This window comes from Notolabrus celidotus, chromosome 4 (genome assembly GCF_009762535.1).
Source record: "Notolabrus celidotus isolate fNotCel1 chromosome 4, fNotCel1.pri, whole genome shotgun sequence".
NCBI lineage: Eukaryota > Metazoa > Chordata > Actinopteri > Labriformes > Labridae > Notolabrus > Notolabrus celidotus.
Window position 1 is genome coordinate 17167626 of NC_048275.1, and position 24970 is coordinate 17192595.

At 41.0% G+C, this 24970-nt stretch overlaps 1 protein-coding gene across 1 annotated transcript in view; it reads right to left on the reverse strand.

Moving 5' to 3' along the window:
* ryr2b (ryanodine receptor 2b (cardiac)) overlaps window positions 1-24970 on the reverse strand; it is a 92369-nt gene that overhangs the window by 38502 nt on the left and 28897 nt on the right. The window contains exons 30-57 of the mRNA XM_034681071.1: window positions 24819-24951; window positions 24464-24578; window positions 24132-24292; window positions 23760-23919; window positions 23461-23547; window positions 22931-23157; window positions 22426-22639; window positions 21711-22340; window positions 21376-21576; window positions 21160-21271; window positions 20880-21020; window positions 20292-20568; window positions 19175-19289; window positions 18799-18931; window positions 17226-17329; window positions 16749-16884; window positions 16053-16239; window positions 14522-14630; window positions 12660-12780; window positions 12230-12399; window positions 11044-11264; window positions 10473-10563; window positions 10251-10391; window positions 7758-7921; window positions 7433-7511; window positions 7155-7244; window positions 6734-6871; window positions 6538-6615 (exon numbers count right to left, since the gene is read on the reverse strand). Of these exons, the coding sequence (XP_034536962.1) occupies window positions 6538-6615; window positions 6734-6871; window positions 7155-7244; window positions 7433-7511; window positions 7758-7921; window positions 10251-10391; window positions 10473-10563; window positions 11044-11264; window positions 12230-12399; window positions 12660-12780; window positions 14522-14630; window positions 16053-16239; window positions 16749-16884; window positions 17226-17329; window positions 18799-18931; window positions 19175-19289; window positions 20292-20568; window positions 20880-21020; window positions 21160-21271; window positions 21376-21576; window positions 21711-22340; window positions 22426-22639; window positions 22931-23157; window positions 23461-23547; window positions 23760-23919; window positions 24132-24292; window positions 24464-24578; window positions 24819-24951 (4535 nt within the window). The remainder of the gene's footprint in view (window positions 1-6537; window positions 6616-6733; window positions 6872-7154; window positions 7245-7432; window positions 7512-7757; window positions 7922-10250; window positions 10392-10472; window positions 10564-11043; window positions 11265-12229; window positions 12400-12659; window positions 12781-14521; window positions 14631-16052; window positions 16240-16748; window positions 16885-17225; window positions 17330-18798; window positions 18932-19174; window positions 19290-20291; window positions 20569-20879; window positions 21021-21159; window positions 21272-21375; window positions 21577-21710; window positions 22341-22425; window positions 22640-22930; window positions 23158-23460; window positions 23548-23759; window positions 23920-24131; window positions 24293-24463; window positions 24579-24818; window positions 24952-24970) is intronic.

Below are 24970 nucleotides of genomic sequence, written 5' to 3' on the forward strand. Positions count from 1 at the left end.
TCCTGAAGAATCAGGGGGACAGCTTCGGTCCCCTTCTCAAACAAGGAAATCAATTTTCTTAAGGCAAATGTGTCAAAGGAAAATGTGTCCAGTAGCCAGGTACAACCAGGGTTCCCACTCTTTCCCAGAGATCATTTTCCAGGACATTTCCAGGACATTTTCATTGATGAGCAAGCTGGTATGACCGTCTAAATTTAGTTCCTAATTTAGTTCCTAAATAGTCTAATATGTTCCTCTCAGTGGAAGTCTACATTGAAAGACATGTAGTCTATGGCTATCAATGAAATCATCTCTTACATACTTAAAAATGATGGCAAATTGATAATAGAATAGCCAGGGACCCCTTACAGGTGAGAAAATTGTCCATGGCCCCCTCATAATTGTAACACAGATTAAGCACAGTAGTGATGTGTCATGATCAAAAGCTGCGTCTCTGAGAGCCGGCTCGCATCAAGAGAGAGAGCCGGCTCCCAGTTTTTTCCTTTCGCTGCTTAGCTCTCACAGTGCTCAGCCCCAGCTCTGCTCACAGCAGAACTTTGTTTTGATTGGTCAGCATGGCGGCCATGTGGCCAATCATTTGTGAGGATATAGGATACAGGTGGTGGAGGGGAGGCTGTGTATCCTGGCTTCATCTGTTCCTTCAGAGAGAGTCTTCTTGAAGACCGGGCAAATACTCGCTGAGAGGAGAAATCGGATCAGCCCATCCTAGCTGAGGCATCTGATTTTTCTCAATACCAACCTGAGGACATTAATAATGTTTGCTTGAGTTTGGTTCTGGTTCTGTTTGCTTGAGTTTGGTTCTGGTTCTGTTCTGGTTCTGTTCTGGTTCGGTTCTGTTCTGGTTCCATTCTGGTTCACGTCTAGTTCGGTTCTGGTACGGTTCTGGTACGGTTCTGGTTCGGTTCTGATTCGGTTCTGGTTCGGTTCTGATTCGGTTCTGGTTCGGTTCGGTTCTGGTTCGGTTCGGTTCTGGTTCGGTTCGGTTCCGATTCGGTTCCGGCTCGGTTCTGGTTCTGGTTCTGGTTCGGTTCTGGTTCAAGTCTGGTTCGGTTCTGGTATGGTTCTGGTTCGGTTCTGGTTCGGTTTTGATTCGGTTCGGTTCTGGTTCAGTTCTGATTCGGGTCTGGTTCGGGTCTGGTTCGGTTCTGGTTCAACTCTGGTTCGGTTCTGGTAAGGTTCTGTTCGGTTCTGGTTCTGTTCGGTTCTGGTTCTGTTCGGTTCTGGTTCTGTTCGGTTCTGGTTCAGTTCTGGTTCAGTTCTGGTTCAGTTCTGGTATGTTTCTGGTTCGGTTCTGGTTCGGTTCTGGTTCGGTTCTGGGTCGGTTCTGGGTCGGTTCTGGTTCAGTTCTATTAGGGTTCTGGTTTGGTTCTGGTTTGGTTTTGGTTTGGTTCTGGTTGAGTTTGATTCTGGTTGAGTTTGATTCTGGTTGAGTTTGATTCTGGTTGAGTTTGATTCTGGTTGAGTTTGATTCTGGTTCTGTTTGCATGAGTTTGGTTCTAGTTCTGTATGCTTAAGTTTAGATCTGGTTCTAAACCTAACCCTAATACTAACCCTAATCCTAACCCTAACCCTAATCCTAACCCTAATCATAACCCTAATCCTAACCCTAACCCTAACCCTAATCCTAATCCTAACCCTAACCCTAATCCTAACCCTAATCCTAACCCTAACCCTAACCCTAACCCTAATCCTAACCCTAACCCTAATCCTAACCCTAACCCTAATCCTAACCCTAATCCTAACCCTAATCCTAACCCTAACCCTAACCCTAACCCTAATCCTAACCCTAACCCTAACCCTAATACTAACCCTAACCCTAATCCTAACCCTAATCCTTACCCTAACCCTAATCCTAACCCTAACCCTAATCCTAACCCTAACCCTAATCCTAACCCTAACCCTAATCCTAACCCTAATCCTTACCCTAACCCTAATCCTAACCCTAATCCTAACCCTAATCCTAACCCTAACCCTAACCCTAATCCTAACCCTAATCCTAACCCTAAGCCTAATCCTAACCCTAACCCTATCCCTAAACCCTAACTCTAACCCTAACCCTAATCCTAACCCTAATCCTAACCCTAACCCTAATCCTAACCCTAACCCTAACCCTAATCCTAACCCTAATCATAACCCTAACCCTAACCCTAACCCTAATCCTAACCCTAACCCTAAGCATAACCCTAATCCTAACCCTAACCCTAATCATAACCCTAATCCTAACCCTAACCCTAATCCTAACCGTAATCCTAACCCTAACCCTAATCCTAACACTAACCCTAACCCTAATCCTAACCCTAATCCTAACCCTAACCCTAATCCTAACCCTAACCCTAATCCTAACCCTAACCCTAATCCTAACCCTAATCATAACCCTAATCCTAACCCTAACCCTAACCCTAATCCTAATCCTAACCCTAATCCTAACCCTAATCCTAACCCTAACCCTAACCCTAATCCTAACCCTAACCCTAATCCTAACCCTAACCCTAATCCTAACCCTAATCCTAACCCTAATCCTAACCCTAATCCTAACCCTAACCCTAACCCTAACCCTAATCCTAACCCTAACCCTAACCCTAATACTAACCCTAACCCTAATCCTAACCCTAATCCTTACCCTAACCCTAATCCTAACCCTAACCCTAACCCTAATCCTAACCCTAACCCTAATCCTAACCCTAACCCTAATCCTAACCCTAATCCTAACCCTAATCCTAACCCTAACCCTAACCCTAACCCTAATCCTAACCCTAACCCTAACCCTAATACTAACCCTAACCCTAATCCTAACCCTAATCCTTACCCTAACCCTAATCCTAACCCTAACCCTAACCCTAACCCTAATCCTAACCCTAACCCTAACCCTAATCCTAACCCTAATCCTTACCCTAACCCTAATCCTAACCCTAATCCTAACCCTAATCCTAACCCTAACCCTAACCCTAATCCTAACCCTAACCCTAATCCTAACCCTAACCCTAACCCTGAACCCTAACTCTAACCCTAACCCTAATCCTAACCCTAATCCTAACCCTAATCACAATCCTAACCCTAACCATAATCCTAACCCTAACCCTAATCCTAACCCTAACCCTAACCCTAATCCTAACCCTAATCATAACCCTAACCCTAACCCTAACCCTAATCCTAACCCTAACCCTAAGCATAACCCTAATCCTAACCCTAACCCTAATCATAACCCTAATCCTAACCCTAACCCTAATCCTAACCGTAATCCTAACCCTAACCCTAACCCTAATCCTAACACTAACCCTAACCCTAATCCTAACCCTAATCCTAACCCTAACCCTAACCCTAATCCTAACCCTAACCCTAATCCTAACCCTAACCCTAATCCTAACCCTAATCATAACCCTAATCCTAACCCTAACCCTAACCCTAATCCTAACCCTAACCCTAATCCTAACCCTAATCCTAACCCTAACCCTAATCCTAACCCTAACCCTAATCCTAACCCTAATCCTAACCCTAATCCTAACCCTAATCCTAACCCTAACCCTAATCCTAACCCTAATCCTAACCCTAACCCTAACCCTAATCATAACCCTTACCCTAATCCTAACCCTAACCCTAACCCTAATCCTAACCCTAACCCTAACCCTAACGCTAACCCTAATCCTAACCCTAACCCTAACCCTTACCCTAACACTAACCACAATCCTAACCCTAACCCTAACCCTAATCATAACCCTTACCCTAATCCTAACCCTAACCCTAACCCTAATCCTAACCCTAACCCTAACCCTAACCCTAACGCTAACCCTAATCCTAACCCTAACCCTAACCCTTACCCTCACCCTAACCACAATCCTAACCCTAACCCTAATCATAACCCTAGGATCAGGGTGAGAATTATTTTGTAACAGAAGAAATGCACACAATTGAGCATTATAAGGCTTCTCATAAAACACCGTACGTAAAGGGTTTTCAACACAAACTATTATTTTTTGCAAAATTAAGGTAAAAAATATACGGCTACAAAAGATCCTAAATTAAGAGCCATTTGAGAGTCGAAAGAGCCGGCTCTTCTTTGGGGGCTGAGTCAAAAGAGACGGCTCTCTGAAAAGAGCCCAACTTCATCACTTCCATCACTAAAGCACATGCTTACTACCTTTTGCACTCTTAGTTGCCCTTGGAACTATTTGTATTGTAAAGCGTATCAATGTAAATACTTCCGACCTGTACCATAGTGATAAACAGATAACACTTCAATTTGAATCAAGTAAATCCCACTTGTATACTTTAAAACAGAGGGTCATTTCATTCCTTGTGGACTCAACATGACAACATTTATACTTTTCAAGTAATTGATCTTAAATGCTTTCAGAAAATTAACAGTAACAAGACTCACATATCCCTTCGAGCCACTAAATGGTATCATAACAATGGTGTATATGCTGTTTTATAATGACACAGTACAATTTTATAATTTATTAGAAATGTATTCAAATTGTTTCACGGACCCCCATGCTATGGTTCGCAGACCCCCAGGGGTCCCAGGACCCCACTTTGAGAACAACTGAGCTAGAGTACGGTAATTGAGCCAAATGTACCATGAAACATAAACAATATACCCTCGTTTTCTGTGAATGCATGATTATGAAGTGAAGGAGAAAAGATGTGGAAAAAGTTGCACAGTGTCGCTGTCTTTTCCAGCACAGCGTGCACTCAACTTTCAATGAATGGGGATGTGTTTTGCTAATAGGGTCAGGTCAAACGCAGCCATGTTGGAATAATTTTCCAGGACTATATGTGATTTTCCAGGACATTTTACTTTTTCTCCCATTTTCCAGGTGTTTTCCAGTACTGGAAAACTGGTCAACTGATTTCCAGGTTTTCCAGGTTTTCCAGGACGCGTGGGAACCCTGACAACAAAGTGGCTGCATTAGAGAATGTATTTTTTACACACAGGCTGATGGTCTATGGAGTTCAGCTGAAGTTCATGCTACTATTTTACCATGCAGTGTGACAGGGTGTTAATTTAACAGTAACTGTACAGTTTAAAATTATGGGGTTAAAAAATACCCACCTCTCCAAACAATCAGCCGTCTATTATCAGACAGGCACAGAAAATAGTTTCTGATCCAACCCCACAATCTGTGTAGTTCTAGCTCTGACCATCTGTTAGAAGATTCAGGGTCCCACAGAGCAGGCTGAAACGCTATAACAATTCATTTCTGACAATGTCACATACTTACACCTAATGCATGATGTTGGCCAAGGGGGTTGTTAAATATGTCCCTGATGTGCATTATATTTATGTGCATACTGTTAAATAGAAACCTTGTGCTGCTGAAATGTTAGCATTTTGTTTTTGCTTTGCAGCATGTGATTATGTTTCTTTCACATTAAACATGCACTAATACAAATACAATTACAGGCAGATGAGTCAGGGCGACTTAAAGGCCACTTCATTTTTCAGGCGCTCATATCTGTGTTGCCAGATTCGAAGGAGAATGGCTCTGAGTATATCAACTGCAAATGAATTATCTGTTGCCATTCAGATGATTTCACAATCTAAAAACTCAAAACTATCAAACTCATGTTAAAATAAACAGAAGTGCACCTCAAATTGAATAGCTCCTTTTTTGCCTTCATTCGATAAGACCACTGAAGAGAGATGGGACATGTGAGGAGAAAGAATGGGTGAGGCATGCATCAAAGGGTTGAGGCCAGGAGTCAAACCTGCAATTGATGTGAGGAGGACTTCAGGTAAATTCAGATAATACTGAAGTTCTTATCTCAGCTCCTGACTGTGTTGTTCCTCAGGTGAAGAGAAGCCTTGGGTTTTTGTCCTCTGCTGTTAAACCTGCCCTACGCAATCTAGGGGTCCAAATGGGCCAGGCCCTTAGCTTGGACCAGCATGTGAATAGTTTGGTTCATTCTTCTTTTTATCACTTAAGAAATATTGCCAAACTCAGAACTTTTGTGTCCACAGCTGAGCTGGAAATGATTATACATGCAGTTGTGTCATCTTGCTTGGATTATTGTAATTCTCTCTTTAACTGTCTTAGCAATACATCCCTGAACCACCTACAAGTGGCCCAAAATGCTGCTGCTAAACTGTTGAATCATCTAGGAGATCTTATGTTACACCAATCTTCATTTCTTTGCACTGGAATCCAGTTAAATGTAGGATCCAGTTTAGAATTCTTGTTGTTGTGTACAGAGCGCTCAATGGTCAGGCTCCAGTCTACATAAGGGAGCTGCTGAAGTCTTATAACTCTAGCAGGTCTAAAGGGGACTCTGCTTTCCAGGTTGTTGGTCCTAAACTCTGGAACAGTCTCCCTCTGGAACTGAGAACTGTGGACACTGTCGACGGGTTCAAAAAGCAGTTGAAGACCTATCTCTTTAGACTTGCCTTTGTTCAATCTGTCTGTTTTTATGTCATGTTTTTGTATGTATTTGCAATCGCTGTTTTGCACCTCTGCAGGTAGGTGCCAGGTTTTAAAGTAGAATCAGGTTGTAGCTACTTTAATGGTCAATTAAGCTGAAATACATGCAAGTGCTTACACACTGGTCCCATGACAAGGTGATGCTGCTCATGTCCAAAGGTTTGGGGCTGAAAGTTGAAGCTCCTTCAAACGACAGCTAGGACGAATGACAAAACAAAACAAGTATGTAAACTCAAGAAGAGTGAATGAGAGCGCTTTTTTTTAAAGAAACAGCTTCTTAGACAAAGTGACCTTGGTCCTCTGAGTACACATACCTGCCCAGACTGAGAGACTCCACGTGAGCAGGTGTGTGTACCAAATGCATCTCCTTCTTTAGTCCTCTCTATGGTCCATCCAAAGGCCAGCATACTCTTTAATGTCTCCTTAATGGCCCATCGGTAAGCCTCCTTCTCCTGAAAGACTCAGAAATACAGAGACACTCTGAGGTGAAACTGAACTGAGTGGGTTACGGCAGGACAGCAGAAGAGAGAAACTTGCCTGAACTATTTTGATTTCAGAAAAACTTGTACAGAAGTGCTGTCCATCCATTCACCAAGGACCAAAGCATTTTAATCTTTTATATTACATACACCACATTTGTTATGCAAGGGGGATCTCTGGGATTTGTCAGCTCACCGCTTTCTTTCTGAGGTACATTCACACTCACACACAATAAAAACTGACTTCTCAGTCTACCTTTTCAGCCAAAGCCCTGTACGGTTTGAGGAGAGGATGAACCTTTGTGTTCTCACAGAGCTGCTCCCCGTGAACCCAGCCATTGGCGAACTGACAGAGATAACACAGAGATTCGGAAAAATAAAAAGAACACATTAGAAAATATGCAGACAACAAGATACTAACTCAACCACGCCACAGAGACAGACAGGTTTTATTGGTTCACTCTTCAACCTCAACTCTACTTTGTCACATTTAACAGGCTGTTCAGATTTAAGGAGTAATTACTGAGATATTACCTTGTCCAGAGACCATTTCTCATGAGTGTGCTCTGCATACTTGTTCACTAAAAACTCCAGTCTCTCTGGCACTGACACACTATTAAAGAGAGATATATGATGTATTATTTATCCTGGTAGCACATTAACACATGGATACAACTGCACATTGTTATGGAAGGAATTATCAAGAGCCTCAGGATTAATGTGCAAATTGACTTTTTCTCTCAAAGTTAATCCTGTCAAAGTACAGTGTCCATTTTTCTAGAGGAGTACTGCTCAGCTTCTGTTTTCATCACATGCTGTGATAAGCAAATCATTAATAAATATCTCCACAGTAACTTACCTTGATGTATCTATAGGCTGGGGGTCAAAGTGTCCGTCTGTGTCCATGGAAGTTTTTCGGTCAATATAAGACATGCAGCTCCAGTCCGTGTGGTCCGGAGGCAGGGCCTGTGCCACGGCTGTGAGGCACTGGACACAAAGCCTTAATAACTGTGGTTCATAGGGCTGTCAAGGTAGCAAAGGAGAGTAAATAATGGAAAACTGTGTGAGAGGAAAAAGATCCAGCATGGCAAGGTAAGCATTAGCAGTGCAATAGAATGAGATAAATAACAGAGGAATACATCAAACATGTGTATGTTGTTGAAATAGAATGCACCTAGCACTAATTTCAAATTTCAAAAGAGCTCTCATTTTGCTTATATTAATATTTTCTTTCATTCTTTTGTCATGCACACACAGTACCTCCCCATAATGGGTTAACAAGACCCCAAGTGCACACATGAAACAAACAAAGTAGGAGGATAAATAAAGACAAAAAGTTTCAAAACAAGTTTAAATGCACCGTTCGCCTGGCGTCGTCACACCAATTAGCTGGCTGATGGATCTGGCAAAGCCAGGCTAATGCACTGTAATTTCTTGGTACACTCAGAACCCTCGTTTTTAAACAAGAAGCTTGTATAACAAATCTGGCAAAGATGACAGTCAATTTAGAACCTGGCACTGGGTCTCTGCATAACTGCAGGATATTTGGTTAAGCCAGGATCAGGGTTCCTTTACAGCTGGGGAAAAAGTTTGAGTTTTCCTAATGTGTGTACATTTTCTGAATTTTACAGCCAAAGCAAAATTCAGAAGAGGAAACCAGCTTGTTCAATTCAAATCCAGTGTTGGACTTAATTATTTTGGATGCTAACTTTTTGTTGCTGTTGCCGAAAAAAGTGTTTCTACCAAGTTAAATCCTTCTCATGGAGAAAAGTGGCCATGTAAAAACCTTGTTTGAAACCTAGTTCATTGAAAAGAAATCCAATTTTTTTTCTCATACTGAAACTATTGCCTTAAAATCCATACCCGTAGGGAATCCAGATAAAGTAGAAAGCCAACAATAAACTGTTTATGATCTGTAAGTGAAATTAAATCAGTGTAGGATAACAGACCTTCATAACATAATTGTTTTCCACAACACAAGTTCAGTTTATATTCAGCTTTGTTCCTATTGTTTCCCTTTGATAATATAAATGTAATTGTGTTTCCATTATATTTTATGTTTCACTGTAGCTAATTAACAATAAGCATAATAAGCATTGCAAAACAACCTGTTTAACTCAAACACTGTGCCCCTGAGCGACAGTAAAGGAAGTTATGATACATTTTCCTGAATGAGCTGCACAATTCTCCACACTGCTGACTGTAAGCTCGGGTTCTGAGGATGTTTGATGAGGCCCGCACGTGGGAATGGAACAACCTTGTGAACTCTTTGATGTTTCACGTTCAGCATCAGTCAAATAAGTGTCAGGAGTGTCAGAAATCCGCTGCAGCAGCATGCTGGAGAAAAGATTCAGTTTTTCGCTAATGTCCCACATTTCCAGCTTCTCTGTTTGGAGGGAGGGTTTCACACTGAGATATGAAAAATGAATTCTTAATCTCATGAGTGTTACATCTTCCTCTTTTAGAAGTACACTAAAAAAGAAAATCAAATATGCATTTTGCTGTTTCTCCTGAGGAAAAAAAAACTTTGAGGAGGCTGGGAAAGGAAAAGGGGGCATTAAATCAACCTTGCGATGACTCTGATAAAGGAATTAAAAACATTATTAGAAGCCAGTGACTTTCTTTGAAATCTAGAAAAATAAATTTTAAATTAATCTTAATGTGATCTCTAAATAGCTAGATCGGATATCGGTGACAAAGGCCCGATATATATCTATGTTATATATCTATCTATTCATCTCAGTTCTATGCTTTTCTGTGTTTACAACATCCATGTGCGTCTCCTACGTCATCAGCGCTGGTCGGTTTGTGCATTTTTGCCCGGTGGAGCATGGTGGAGGATAACCACGAGGCTCTGCAGTTTAGTGCATGTCACGCTTCTTTTGCTAACACCTCCGCCGGAAACTTGCAACATCTGCAGCGGTAATGTTTCGACGGATGGCAGTCGCACTGAAAAATAAAATGGAAGTCCAAAGGAGTAAGTTTACGTCAGCTGTAACCGACTGCAAAGAAGCAAGAAACCTTCTATTATTGAATTCAAAATGTTAAAAAAAAAGACAGGTTATTGGATTTAATTGTTCCGGATCCTTGAAATTAAGGGATTCCAGCCTCTGGTTTAGCACTTAGAACCCAGGTACAGTTCACCATCAAGTCAGAAAAGCCTGAAGTTGCCAAAACATGATTCTATCCTCACATTAAGGAATAGAGATTGTTAAATCAAAACCAGGATCGTATCGGCTAGTATCGGTATCGGTAGATACCAAAGCCCAGGTATCGATATCGGTATCTGGACCTAAAAAGTAGGATCGGTGCATCCCTATCTCTAAATTGACAGTTACACATTCTGGTTTACCTTCACTTTGAGGGCCTTAAAGACACCCCAAAACAACTTTCTCGACAGGTGGAGCTCCTCTTCAGAGGCAGAGCTCTGGTCTCCCTGCCCTCCTGTACACGAGTAATACTTCCACCTCTGCTCATAGTGACAGGTCAAGAGCTGGTGGATAAAGTATATGCAAAAGTTAATAGAATTTGTTACAATATCTTGGTGTAATTTGTTCAAAATTCTAATATCCACCTTTAAAGGCATCTTGCTGCAGTCTGTGAGCTGAGGAACATCGAAGACCAGCCGTCGAAGAAGAGGCTGCATCATAGATGGCTGGAGTTTACTGAGGACACCAGTGAATGCAGAATTAATCACAGGAGCAGATCCACAGCACATTCACCAGCAGACACATACATGAATAATGTTGTGAGTGATTAGAATGTCTCAGAAGAGTGACACACATAACAGAGAAAATGCCATGGGCATGATGTTAATTTATTCAACATTTTGATTGAATTTTGGAAAATTAAATCTGAACAAGGCAAAAAGCAGGCTTTAACGTGATTCATTGAGGATAATGAGTGAGAATAAGAATGCACTGATGAGACAGCATTAGCTGGAGTGACGTGTTGTGTTTGTCATTTCCCTTCTCTGCATGTTATTCGGTCAGATAGAAAATAAAGGGGTGAAGTGAGGATGGATGTAAGGGTGTTTTGGTGCCATCATTCATGAATTAGAAATAAAAGCAAAAATAACAGACAACAACAACAACAACTCTTTCCAACGAGTGGAGACATAACTTGAGCGCTGTAGGTTGTTTCACCTGCACACAGCCAACACACACTCCTCAATCGTGTCTCTCTGAGCCTTGGTCAGGCTGAGAGCCCTGGAGAGGTTGTAGATTGCCTGGATAAGAGAATCCACCAGTGAGGCATGGTCCTCCAAAGCACAGAAGAGAGCTGTACATTTGGTAAGCAAGGGAAGAACAGATGTACACAAGTATCTGTTGAGGGCCAAGGCCATATCAGTGGATCCTAAGTCAGCCTGCAATAAAAAGGAGAGAGGTTACACTTTAACAATCCAATTATCTTAACAGACCATATCCGGCGTTGTAGCAGCAAGAGGAAATAGGGGATGTGATATAAATGTAAATAACTTATGTTCAGACTGCACATAGGGAGATAAATATAACCTAATGACTCTGACACTAGGGATGTAAACAATTAATCAAGTATAGATTAATTGATTGTTAAGAACTTACTCGAGATATGCATTTCTGTTTTCAATTTTCTATCACATTGTCTCGTATTTCATTCAGCTATCAGGGAGGTGTTTTCAACAGACTGTTGGGAATTGTTAGTGCGCTATGTTTGCAGACCAGCAACATCAGAGCCATCTGGATTTTTCTGCCGCTACAGTGAATATGACCCGGTTGCGCTCCTGGCTGACACCTGACCGAATACACACGTTCATTTTTCTCAATAAGAACCAGTAAAACTGGACTCTGTATGAGGCTTCAATTTATGAGACTATAACCGTAGACAATATTTTTATGAGCCTGATCGTTCATAATCAGTGTTAAACATGTACCCGTATTCAATTCTGTCAGTTAAATGCATTTTGTTGCTGTGGAACATATAATTTAGGGGAAAAACAACTTATTTGGCATTGACATAAGAAAACTCAATGTTTTTTTATTTTTATATTAACATTACCAAAGATCGATCACGGAAAATACCTATAATGTACATCCCTATCTGACACATATCAAACCTCACTTTGTGGAGGGGAGTGAGTCATTCAAATGTTCACAGCAAACAAAAAATGTAGTTATCTTAAGATATCTTAGTGAACTGCACCCTGCTGCCAAACAGGTGTTGTTGTAGTTGTTTTTTCATTGGTGACAGGATGCAGCTGGGATGAATACAAAGTCACACTTCACTCTTATGATGCTGTACTGGGTGTCACAAGAAGGTGAAGAGGGCAACAAAATACAATTATCTCCTCACTGAGTCAAGAGCCACGGCTGCCCGAAGGTCAGGCAGAAAGCCAACTTCCAGAAGGTGGAGAAGAAAAGTCTGGTTCTCAATGCCGTAAACTCGGTCCAGGAACAGAACCATTGCTGCCTTGTGGTCCGGACAGAACACAGTAGGGAGGTCTGGCTCGACCACTGAACCATCTAGAGAAACAAGTGAAGAGTCAAATTTTATATAACGACAAATGTTCCCAGACAATCTGTACCTACAAACTATATGTACGGTGATCCTTTTCTGTGAGCTTGTGGTCCAGATTCAACCACTGGGACACTGATGTAACAGATTGTGACATGACAGGGGAGTCATAAGAACACCGTCACTACAAAAGACTCTGATCTTAAAGAGAAAAAAATCCTCAGCTGTGTCTGTATCGATGTGAGTTTGGCTGAAGGGCTCATTTCACCTTTTGACACTGAAGGGATTTCAAAGGGGATGCTGATGACTCCCTCAAGATCCTGGATGGGGATGAGCGACCTCAGAATGGCCCTGATGCGGATGGCTTCTCCTTTGCCTCCTTGAATCAGCTGTGCAACAATTGAGGACAGTGTCAGCGGTCAATCATTTACAAATCTATGACGTGCAGCAAGAACAATGCTGCAATACATACCCTGCAAAAAGGGGGCCTTCAAAAACAAGAACAAAATATACAAAAATTAGGGGTATATTACTTAAATTTAGCAAAATGATCTGCCAACAGAACAAGAAAATTTGGCTTGTCAAGACCTTCGAAAACAAATAAAATTATCTAACCTCAATGACCCCGGAAATACCTTAAAATAAGTGTATTTTCACTAACAAGTGCATTTTTCTTGATAGAAATACAAAAATATGAGACTTCTTTTCTCAATATGTTGAAAAATATTCTCAAATTAAGTAAATGCTAATGCCATTATCTTTTTTCTTTTATTTCTATAATTGGGCTTTTTCACTGTACTAGTTTACAGTACTGTGCCAACTATACTAATATATAGTAGTACATATTTTCTATTGTTTCATTGAAAATAAAACAGCGTATTACATTTGGCTGACATTTGTTTTAATTGTGTGAAGAGATAAAATTGTGTCAACCTCGTGATTTCTTATTTCATGCTTGAAATAAGAAATTATTACTTTGAAAAAGCAGTTTTATACTTGTGAGTGTTGATGAGAGAGCTTTGTAACAGCTGATATTATAGTTTCAAGCATGTATTACTCAATATAGGTCATAACATCTCAGTAACAAGCTGTAATATCTTACTGAGATAATTTAGGACCAAAACACTCAAAACAAGTGAAATACACTAACATAAAAACTGCTTAGTAAGAAAAACTATTTTAACAGGCAAAATATAAGCAAATTTCAGACTTATCTGAGATATTCAATCTTACTTAGATTTCACTCTTTGTGGGGTATTTATACAGGAACATATACAATTTGCACAGACTTGTTGCTCTGTACATATTTAGAGTATTTTAATCCCATGTTTGCTGTTTAAATGTTACTTGTTTGAAAGGTGAGAGGCTGTGAATAGACTGTCTTGTGTCTGTGCACTTTGTGTTAGATCTTCCTGATTTATTTCTTGCACAAATTGTAGCTTTATTTTGTTTTTTTAACAATGATCTTTTTAGTTTTTACAATTTTGCTTTTTTCTGTAATCCTTTGAAGGGTCTGATGCATTTTTCATGACCTCTGCACAGCATTTTAAATGCCTTTGTGTGCAACAAATATACCTTGTCTTGTTTTTCCTTTAAGTGCCACTGTAGTAGAGGAAAAAAAAATCCTTTGTAAAGATTTTTTCATCAGCTTATGCTGACAGTCAGGCACACATGCATGCTCAACCCCAAAGCTGGCCGAGTTTGAGGTTTTTCTGCTAAGAGTCTCACACAAATCCTGACAGGCTTAAGCCAATTACTCTGTCACATCCCCGTAAATAAAGAAGGTTAAACTGTTGATTGACACCATAGACCCTCAGTTGAAATGCGGGTGACAACATACTGGGATTATGACAAACATTACACTATGCATTCAGTGTATTTTAAGCCATACGGTTCAACAAGAGAAGTATAAATGTTCCTTCAGGGGAATTCTGTTCTAATAGGCATTGAATCAATTCATCTATTAAAGCCACTGAAACATAAACGTGTCAGTTTTGTGTTTTAACATCGTACAAGAAGCAGAAACATTCTTCAGAAAGCAGTTTTCAGCCTCTCTCCTCTGTGCTTCCTTGTTTGAGACATCAGTGGTTATCGATGCTGAGGGGCTGCTGAGGACTGGGAAAAACTCACATGCATCTCAGGAGCGCAGCGGCCCAGCAAGTCGATAAGGGCTGAGTAGAAGGTCATGATGGCGTGCCCCATGTGAATGAAGTCATCATCATTGTCCTGAACCACATCTCTGTAACAGGAAACAATCATGACAGTCAGATGCTTGTCATGAACCCAAATAAATCATTAGAGAATTTTAGCAGAATCAAAGTATTGATTTTCCCTAAATGAAGCAGCCCATTAGCAAAGCAAGAGAGGCTCTCTCCTCTGAATTTCAAATTAGCTAAAGTTGAACAGAAAAAAACAAGAGATGCAGACAGAAAAAGGTCAGTTCCCACTTCAAGTAAATCCTGAATAACACATCTTAAAGAGGATCAGTGTCATTAGACTGCAGTTCTGTGTTTAAGTTTACAAAGCCAGGCTGGCTGAGCACAGATGCTGTGTTCCAGCCAAGAAACGCTCAGACGCCATGAGAAATGCTCCAGAGGGTTATTAAAGTAAGACATAAAAAACAGAGCCAAATAGACTTGCATAAATTCATTGCATTGCATTGACTAATGACTATGATACATCTTATCGTTTGATATGACAGAATCATCATCAATAGTGTCTGCAAAATGTGGAGAATTGATATTTCTTCCCATATAAGTATCTTGATACTGATGAAGTTAATTTTCAGTGCAACTTCAGAGCTCAAAAAGTGGTGTGGAAAAAAGAAATAACACAGACGGGGAGAAGAACCTTAAAATCAGTTGCATACGATGCATTGTTCATCTCAAAAATTAGCTCTGTTCTTTACACTGGTGTCACCAATACACCATTATAAAATGAAGAGAGAGCTATTCTATTGTGATATGATAATTTACCCTATATAATGGTGCTGTAGGAAGCAAGTGAGCACTTCAATACACAAAGCACTGAAGAGGGGTGGCTCAAGGGTCAGAGAGCTAGTCGTGGGTAATGAGTTGGTCCGTACTTCACACAGACTATCATGTGAATAGCTGAGGTGGTGATAGCAGATGGTACAATAAATGGCTAGAATCTGCATAGAAACTGCACATTGTTGAATGCAATGGAAGTCTTTAGTCTCAGGACTGCAGTGTTAACCATCTTCCCTCTGGGGGACTCTCTCTCGTCTTAAACATGCTTGTGTGTTTTATGGTAATAGAACTTACAGGAAAGACTGTTAAGTATACATTTTAACATAGACAAACAATAATAAAATAAAATAAACAAATGTCATGTCCTTAGTCTCACTGAATTATTTCCAAATCACAATCTATAGTCTTAAAAACTGAATTTACAAAAGCTACAGGTCCATAAAACATCTCGTATCACATGTAGGCCTTTGATTGTTTGAGAGACACATAGAGAGAGTGTGTGTTTGTGTCATATAAAATCAAATTTGAAACAGTTTTGAACCAAAAGTACCAAAAGTAAGTTTTTACACAGCAACATCAAATTGATGAAACCTGATTTAGTTATAAACTAAAAATGTAATAATCAAAAGTAAGCCTGAAAAAGGATGCAGTATTCAGCATCTAATACTGACAGCATTCTGTTGGACTGGTACTTGGTGCAAGGTCCATCCATTGAAGGGTCCTGTGAGATCCTGATGGCTTCCTCCATGGCTGCAAGGAGACCATTTCCACCGTCACCTCGCAGAGCAGGGCCAAAACACTCAGGCCGACGAATCAACAGCCTCAACACCACGTAAGCATTCTCCTCCACACTCTCACCTGCAGGTCAAGGTGGAGATACAGGTTAAAAGTTACATGTGAAGTTGACATGACCAAAGAATGTGTGGGAGGGGTTTTCATTTCTGGAAACAATTTATTTCTGAGATTTTTATTGAACTTATAGGGCAGAAAATGTGTCCGCTGAGCACTAAGAAGTAAAATAAAGATCCAGAGGTCATGAAAAGAACACCTCAGAGGGTGCATATCAAGAGGTATGGTTGAAATCAGTTAGAGACACTTGGTATGTATAGCCAAAGCTGAACTGTCTTCACCCTCAAGGTCAAGGGCAGCCAGAAGTGATGCCTTCAGGGTACTGCTTTGGAGTAAGAAAAATCAATACATGAAGAATCAGAGAGTTAATTACCTCTATCACAGATACCTTTCCTAATTGGGGGCACAAAATGATGCAACCTTTCGTGCCTTTTCAACTTTATTACTTGCACTCACTATGCAAACACTTAGCTGCTAGAGAAGCACTTACAGAATAATGAAATCCCAAAATAGGTTACCATTGCAGAAGACAGCAAAGCGCAGAAAATCCACATAACGCTCGCCCTCCACAGGATTCCATCCAATATCAGGATAGCCTTTAGCCACTAGCATCTGACAGCTCTGGAGACCGCAGTCAGCAAGGTAGTGCACCACCTGGATAGAGGATTAGATTAGTTCTACATTATACACTAATGGGCTGCAGAAAAAAAGGGAATGATGAATGCATGAGTATCTGTTGTCTCAACATTATGCCCTTCCAAGAAACTGGATTCATAAAGAGGGGTGCACAGGAGGAAACAGAGTGTATGAAACCTTAGTCTACTCTGTATGATAGTCAGCATCAGTGCTGCTAAAACACCCTTAAATAAATATTAAAGCTGAGTGATGGGAGAAGGTGGGAGTGATGCTGCAAAAGAAATAAACTGGCAGACGACTCATCTCAAATGACTTATAACAGCACTTTCTCTTCACATGAGCCCCGATTATCAACTCACCTTTTCCAGGTCATGTTCCCTCAGAGTTAAAGCCAGTTCATTATTATCCATAACAGAGGCTGCTGCCACATCCAGAGGAGTGGCCCCTCGCATCGATGGGGAAGCTAAGAGGCACAACACAACCTGAGCATTAGCTTGTTATCTGGGTGTAATGCCAGGATATGTGGGCTGCTTGTCAGAGAGACAATAACCACATCACAGACGTATTCAATCCCTGAAATTAGATCCTCGACAACAGGGGTTCCAAAAGTATGGGTCAGGGCCCCCTGGTGGGTCAAGAGACACAAATGGGGGGTCGTGAGATGTCTTCCAGAATGTTTTTTTTTTTTTAAGTTATCTAAAAAAATATATTATTATTATTTATTTTTGTTTATTTACCCTGTTTTCCTTTACCTTCTTTTTTTTAGTTATATTTTTGGGGCGTTTTGCCTTTATGACAGGACAGCTGAAGAGAGACAGGAAATGTGGGGAGCAGAGAGTGCAGAAGACATGCAGTACATGGTAGTAGTCGGGAGTCGAACCAGCAACCTCTGCGACAAGGACTATAGCCTCTGTATGTGGGGCGCTTAGACCGCTAGGCCATCAGCGCCCCTTACCTTGTTTTCTTATGTTTATCTTCCCTTTTGTTTGTACTGTTAAATTATCATTATTTCTTTATTATTACTATTATTATTATTGTATTTTTTTTTTCTTCTTTGTTGGTTTTGTATTACTCATAGATCATTTGTCAACTTGTGGTGAACAAAAAAATACTGAAAAAATGCAACAAAGAAATTTGAATGACAAAAGTTATCTAAAAATAGCAAATTTTACCCATTATAGTAAAAAATATCAACAAAAATAAAACTAAAAAACTAACTAAACTAAACTTGAAATAAAACCTTGAAAATAGAAAATGTAATGAGTTTTCTGCCTTTCTTTTTGCCAGATGACTCCTAAGTTTAGAGTTAGTGACCAGTTAATTATCAAAAGCATCAGAAGCAGTAGGTTAATTCATAACAGCACAGGAAACACAGCCACATGCTCATATAGGTAGGCAAATTTTCTGCAGCCCAGCTAAATGAAGCCACATTGAATCACTTTGAGGGACAGTGGGGGTTGCAAGTCTTTGGCACCTATATTTTGGAGGTCGTGGGCTGAAAAGTTTGGGAACCCCTGCTCTACAAAACAACAAGTCAGAAAGAAGCATCTTCTTTATTCTCAATGTGTAAGGTAACGCCTTAGAAAGAAGAGTGAGACACCAACCATAATGCATTTATGCATCAGTGCAGTTCAATCCAACAGATATTAAATTGATTTTTCTGACTTACTGAGCCACCTCAGTGAAACTTTTGGTGTCATGGTTTAAATTCACTGCCACCTTTACAAAAGCACAGTTTAAAGCCAACATTTTACGGGTGTAGAATCAATACAACTCAAAAAAAGTTGGAGGTAGTTCCAGGCTTGACCAACCAAGCCCTGCAGTGTGGAGTTTACTGTGTTGTAAAACTTCATCTTACAGTCTTTGGAGGTTCTGTTACTTGTCACAGCACTTACACATAAACAAAGAAAAGCGAGATATAAAAAAAATCACCCAGTCCAACATTGCTGTTTTCCAGCAGGTAGCTGAGATGATCAAACAGGGCTCCTTGGTTGTGACGGCTTATGCGGCAAAAATAACACAGGAATCGACAGCAGCTGGCCACCATCTTGGGGAAAGTGAACTCCTGATATAAGAAAATTCATACATGTAGATACATACAAGCAAAAGTTAAGGCGTGTACAGAATAAATTGATGGTACTGTCGGGAGGATTTCCCTGAAAATAATCAATGTCGGCGAGCGCTCATTCCTCAGAGGCAGGTATATGAAAAGTGGATGATTTTCAAAGTAATAAATTAAAAGTCTTCTGCTTCTCAGACTGCACATATTTCTCCTTATTATCATTGGGAATTTGTATTGATCTCTTACCTTTGATTCACCTTCCCCCAAGACATTGACCATCACCTCCATCACTGTCTCGTGCATCCCCAACGCCCTCATTAGGTTGGGGTGCTGGTAGAAGACTTTATTATTCATGATGTCTCTGTATATCAAAAAGGGCATCAATTATATACAAAAAAAACTGTTAGGATACTTTTCACACCAAAGGAAACTATAATTGATTTAAAGCAGTGTTCATTTCGTTAATGAATTATGACGATAAATGTTCGTCAACGACTCATTTTTTTTATGACGAAAGCGAGACTATGACGAGCTCAAGTGCTTCACTGATAATAAAAACTCTGACGAAAATATGTTTTGATTTTGTTGACGAGACGAAAACCTTAGTAGCGGATCGTCGGACATTCAAAATCCATGTTTCCCCTGCTATGCGTCTCATCTTTAGAAATAAAAGTGATGCACTCCTGTGACAGGCTGAGATATTATCTGAGGGGAGCAGTGTTAGCTTGGTCTCTACCTGCAGCAGGTGTGCTTTATAAACCAGCTCTTCCCACCTCCATGCATCTGTCTCATCTTCATTGATGATTTTTACCCCCGGCGTGCGTTAGTAACAAAGACACAACCGGGGGACGTCTGTTTAATATTTGCTGTTTTTGCCGCTATTACCGTAAAAAGATCTGCGTCTACAGCTTAATTTGATTCAGTTTGGTGAAACATCAGACACCTTTAGTAAGTTTTGGTCAACTCCTTGTTGAAAGATGTAGACGCATTTCAGAGTGCCGTGAACTGACTGTCTGTCCAGTGCGCCTGTCACTGCAGGTACATTCAAGGACCGTCGTAAATGTGCAATACAGTCCTTTCACTGCATTTTTCTGTGAGTCGAGAGAATCAAAATACAGTCACAGTGGTCACATCAAGAATGTTTTCTTTTGACTTTTTGACTGTTTTGAGTTTTCGTCGACTAAAACTAGACTAAAACTATAAAGGGCTGAAAAGACTAAAATGTGACTAAAACTAACAGGCAAAGACTAAGACTAAATCTAAAATAGCTGCAAAAATTAACACTGATTTAAAGACATAAAAAGTCATAAAATCTAAGCACAATAATCAACAGGAAAGCTGTGTTGCATTTCCACTCTCCTACCCTAGTTTTCTGATCATCAGCCTCTCCTCTTCCTTCCCCATGCGGACACTGAGGAGGGAGCGGATTTGGCTCAGTGAGGACAGAAGAGCCATGGTGTCCTCGATGGAAGTCTGGCTGATCGTGTAGGCTCTGCAGAGGGGTCCAGCTATTTGTCCCTCAAGGCCCTGATACTGGCGGTGCAGCAATGTGAAGACAGCCCTTACTAGTTCAGGGTCTTCTATCTCGGTCTCTTGGGCCCAGTGCACCATGGTTTTGGAGATTAGCTGTTTTAGGGACTCTGAGGAAGTTCCAAGAAGTGAGAAGTAGAGAAAAAGGGAGAAGAGTGAAACCCTAATAAGTTTATCTCTGCTAAAAAAAGTTTTGTTGTAAATTCTCCAGCAGAAATTTCTCTGATAGGGAATAAGACTTCATATAAACATTGAGTATATTCTATGTATACCCAGCAAACTGTATGATACTGATTTTGAACAATGAATGTTGTAAGATCACGTGTACAGGGCATGCAGAAGTGATCACATGCAACAGAAAGCACAGTATATAAAACTACAAGAGAATCACAGAAGGCTCTCACAGCATAGATTCACTTACTCGCACTCTGCAGCCGATGCTCCTCCACTTCTACGTGTGTCTTCTTCAACCCAACGACACTTGCAACTTGCCTGAGAAGTCGCTCTCTTACCGACATCTCAACTTCCTCTTCGTCCTCTGCTTCACCGTCCAATTCAATGCCTGCACATTAACAGCCAATAAGAGCAGATTTCCTCAGTGGTAATGATAGCCTTTTGAAAGCTTTTCCCATGGTTCCCTGGCTCCGTAAGGATTAATTATGAATAATTCAAAGATGTAAAAAAGAAAAAGAGTGTCTGACCACAGTGTGTGTTGAGGAGGTGATGAAAGTCTTGCAGGAGTTGTTGGATTTCCACCGGACAGGGACAGTTCTCCTGCTGCTCATCATCTCTGAAGCTCAGCAGCATGTTGATCTACAGACAGGGCATTACAAAATTAAGAGCCATTAAGCTTTTCTGTGTATTTTTTCTGTTTAGAGTGCACATAGCAGAACATTAAGCCGTCATGATTTCCTAACCTGCTCCTGTGGAGGTGAGCGGAACTCCTTGGTCTTGCGGGCAGTCAGAGCAGCGGACATGTTGAGTGCCTGCATGACCTGGTTGTAGCGAAAGCGTTGGTTCTCCTGCAGCTGGCCCACAAAGTTGTCAGAGAAAGCAACCACAGCTTCTACCCTGTGTCGCACCTGGCAGTCACACAGGTAGGACAAAAGATGGCAGAGCTGGAGAAAGAAATGTGTGAAATCTATTATCATTTGCTGAAAAACCCAAGAAAATAACACAAAATCTGCAGATATTCAAAAGTTTTATCCAACAGAAGGAGAAGAATGTCAAAGTAATTTACTAGTTCATTCACCTCAAGTTTGACAGCCTCTGGTAGCTTCATTTGAAGAAGCCCCTGTTTCTGACTTTCATTCTTTTTTTCCTTTCCACCTTGCCATTCATTTTCATCATGACTCACTTCCTCTTCTTCCTCTCCCTCTTCAGGGGTTTCAGCCTTCATGGAGAAGACTCCTGGCTCTATCAGTCTCAGTACTTTCCCCAGGTCCTCATCTTCAACTACCCCCATAACCAGCAGGGTGTAGAAAAGTCTAATTAAAGGGACCAGCAGAAGCTCAATGCTGCCTCCTACAGGATCCCTCACACCCAGGCCCGCAGCACACACTCCAGCAGTCAGCATCTCTACAGTCAGATTCGTCAATATGTCCAGAGGGATTTCTGGGCTGTCTGTGCAGAATACTTCAAATGCACCATCTCCTTCTAAACCATCACTCCTGACAAAACAAGGAGAGGAGAAATGCATCCGTGGTTTGAGGGATGTGTTCAGACGAGTGCTGGGAATGCTCTCTGGAGTTTGACCATTAGCCACATCAGCACCAATCACAGGGGTGGGATAGAGGCTTATTTTTCGGGTCTGGTCAGTCATAGGCACGACGTATTCCTGGTTCATCATGAGACATGCAGTTGAGTGGCTGCTGAGGTGGACCTAAAAGGCAAGAAAACTCATTCACTTTTGCTCAATGTTCTTGAATGTTACCCAGACAGAAAGATGTTCTCAAACAAGCAATCACCTGGATGAGCAGCTGGTAAAATGCAGAGCGGAGCTGGCCGGGGAGGTGAGGATCCTGAATGGCATGAAAGAGCTGAGATTGGTCCACATGACTGCAGAGGACATGACAAACTCTGGTGTTTCCAAGTGCGCATAAAGAGCAGTAGAGGAGGAGAGTGGAGTGGTGAAATGTCAAGAGGTCCTCACATTCTGACAGCTCCAAAATGTCAACACACCTAGACGTATGCCATCAAAAAGAAGAGCACAATATTAGTTGCATGCTAAAGATCAAATTAAAGCTGCTGTTGATATTTTTCACTAAGCAGCACCTCCAAACAAATTAAAATGCAGCAAAAGTCTGCTGTAATTTCCATGATTTTACACACTTAAGTGTGCGTGCTGTCTGCTGCTTGAAGATTAGGGTGGAACACGAGACATGAGAGATGACTGCAGTACTACAAACAACACATGAGTAACTACATCTGCATGCCAGGCTCCGAAAAACACATTAGTTCATGTTCTTTAACCTGTTTTCATCAGGGATCTGAAGGGACATGGCTCGCAGGGGCTCAGAGCAGTGGACTCTCCATCCATGGCACTCATCAGGCCGATCCACCATCACTTTGAGTGCACAGTCTGGTATTCTGGTCCACAAAACTGGGCTTAGTTTCTGCACCTGAAACCTCGGAGGACACTGAGGGGTGGTATTCCTTCTTTGGCTGCAAAGCAAACCTGCTGACAGTGGCATCACATTCTGGGTCCCAGAGGGGGAAAAAAAAATCACATGAATGAGTGAGACAAACCACAGAACAGTTATGAGGAATAAAAAGGTTGAATTGAACAGGCTGATTGAAAAAATGACAGAAAAAGGTGTTCCTGGGTGAATAAACTTTCACAGAGTTGGCAGGCTGCAATTTAATTAATAAATGATCCACTCTGTCAACACCAATTCATCCAGCTTTCACACATATCTAATTTTTCTATAGTGCTGACAAGCAGAAAAATATTTAAAGACTTTTCAATTCTTTGAGAGGATTAATAATTTAGGTTCCTTTACCTTAACACGTCCAAGCTCAAACTGAAACATGTTGCAGGTGGTAGGCTCCACAAAAACAGCAGGAAAAAGCTTTGTACCGGCTTCCACCTGATTAGCAATGAAAGACCGTTTAACAACACTCTGCTCCTTCTTAAGCTTCATTCACTATAATGACTTTAAGAAGTTAATCCACCAAGCGTAACAATTGGATTTAATGTATATTAAATTTAGATTAGCGTACATGTATCGCATTAAGAAATGAATGAGTAGAAAAAGACTGATTGGACCAAACAAATCAAACGACTTCCTGTTTGACCCACTTGGTAGAAGGTGGACATCTCCACTCCACTGGAGGTAAAGGTGAGCAGACCTGTGGCAGTGTCGATTAAACAGCCGATTTCAAGCCCGGAACTTCTCCGACTCTGAGAGAGGCCTGTTGCCTCTCCGGCACAAACCATGTAGCAGTTACACCGCTTCACACTGGGTGAAAACAAACAGATGTTTAACTTGCTTAATGAATATTTGTCTTGGAAACTCATTGTTTTGCTTGAGTTTAGTAACAGTAGAGCAGCTTCTTTAGTAAAACAGTTAACACAATTTCGCAACTTAGTCTGCAAATACTGTAGGGATCATTTCAGCAACATATTCAACTGCGATGAGTATTGTCACTAACAGTCTCAGTGAAGACTAACCTTTCCTGAACTTTGCCACTTTCATCTCCCAGAGTGATGGTCACAGTGTGGACGTTCTCAGGGTCAAAAGTCTCGTCATGTTGATGAAAGTTCGAGGTCACCCAGCCAACCCACACATTGAACGGCTCCTGGCCTGGAAGAACCCTCACTGAGTAGTGATACTGAAAAGGAGAGCAGTGTTTTTCACTATGTGTTTCCCGTTGTTATTGATGGGCTTTATTTGGAGGAAAGGAACTTTGCAAAATGTTGGGATCTACTTTAAGTGTATGTATTTTTATATTCTGTGGTTATCTGGTTGTTCTGACATGAAATGAAGAGAAAGCACTCTTTACCCTGGAGCTCTGAATTAGGTGATCCTGGTTATCTTTGTCAACTACCACATCCTCTAGAAGCCGTGCAGATGAGTTGCTGCTGACTAGACCAGGTTTGGTCCTCTTGAGCAAAAACCTTACAGAGAAGAGAGCACAAGATCTGCTGTCTGACACATTTTCCATAACCATGCTTTTCATCATGTAATCATCTGGCAGAGGAATGTGGAGAGACACATCATTTAGTTAAGTATCTGGTAAAATATCTTAATGTGACACAAATGACCTGAGTATTTATACTTTTGTGTTTGATTTCCAAATTTAAAAATACATGCATGTCACTTCAGATGATCCAAATTTGAGTTTCTCTAATGTGTACCGTTGTTTCAGTCTGGAGGTTTTGTCGTGACTGTGATCCTTGTGGTTGAGCTCATCTCTCGAGCCGGCAAAGCTGTGGGCTGACTTCATCAAAACTTCAAAGTCAGAGTCCACCTCCTCCTGATCCTTCCTTCCTAAAAGGACAACGGGAAT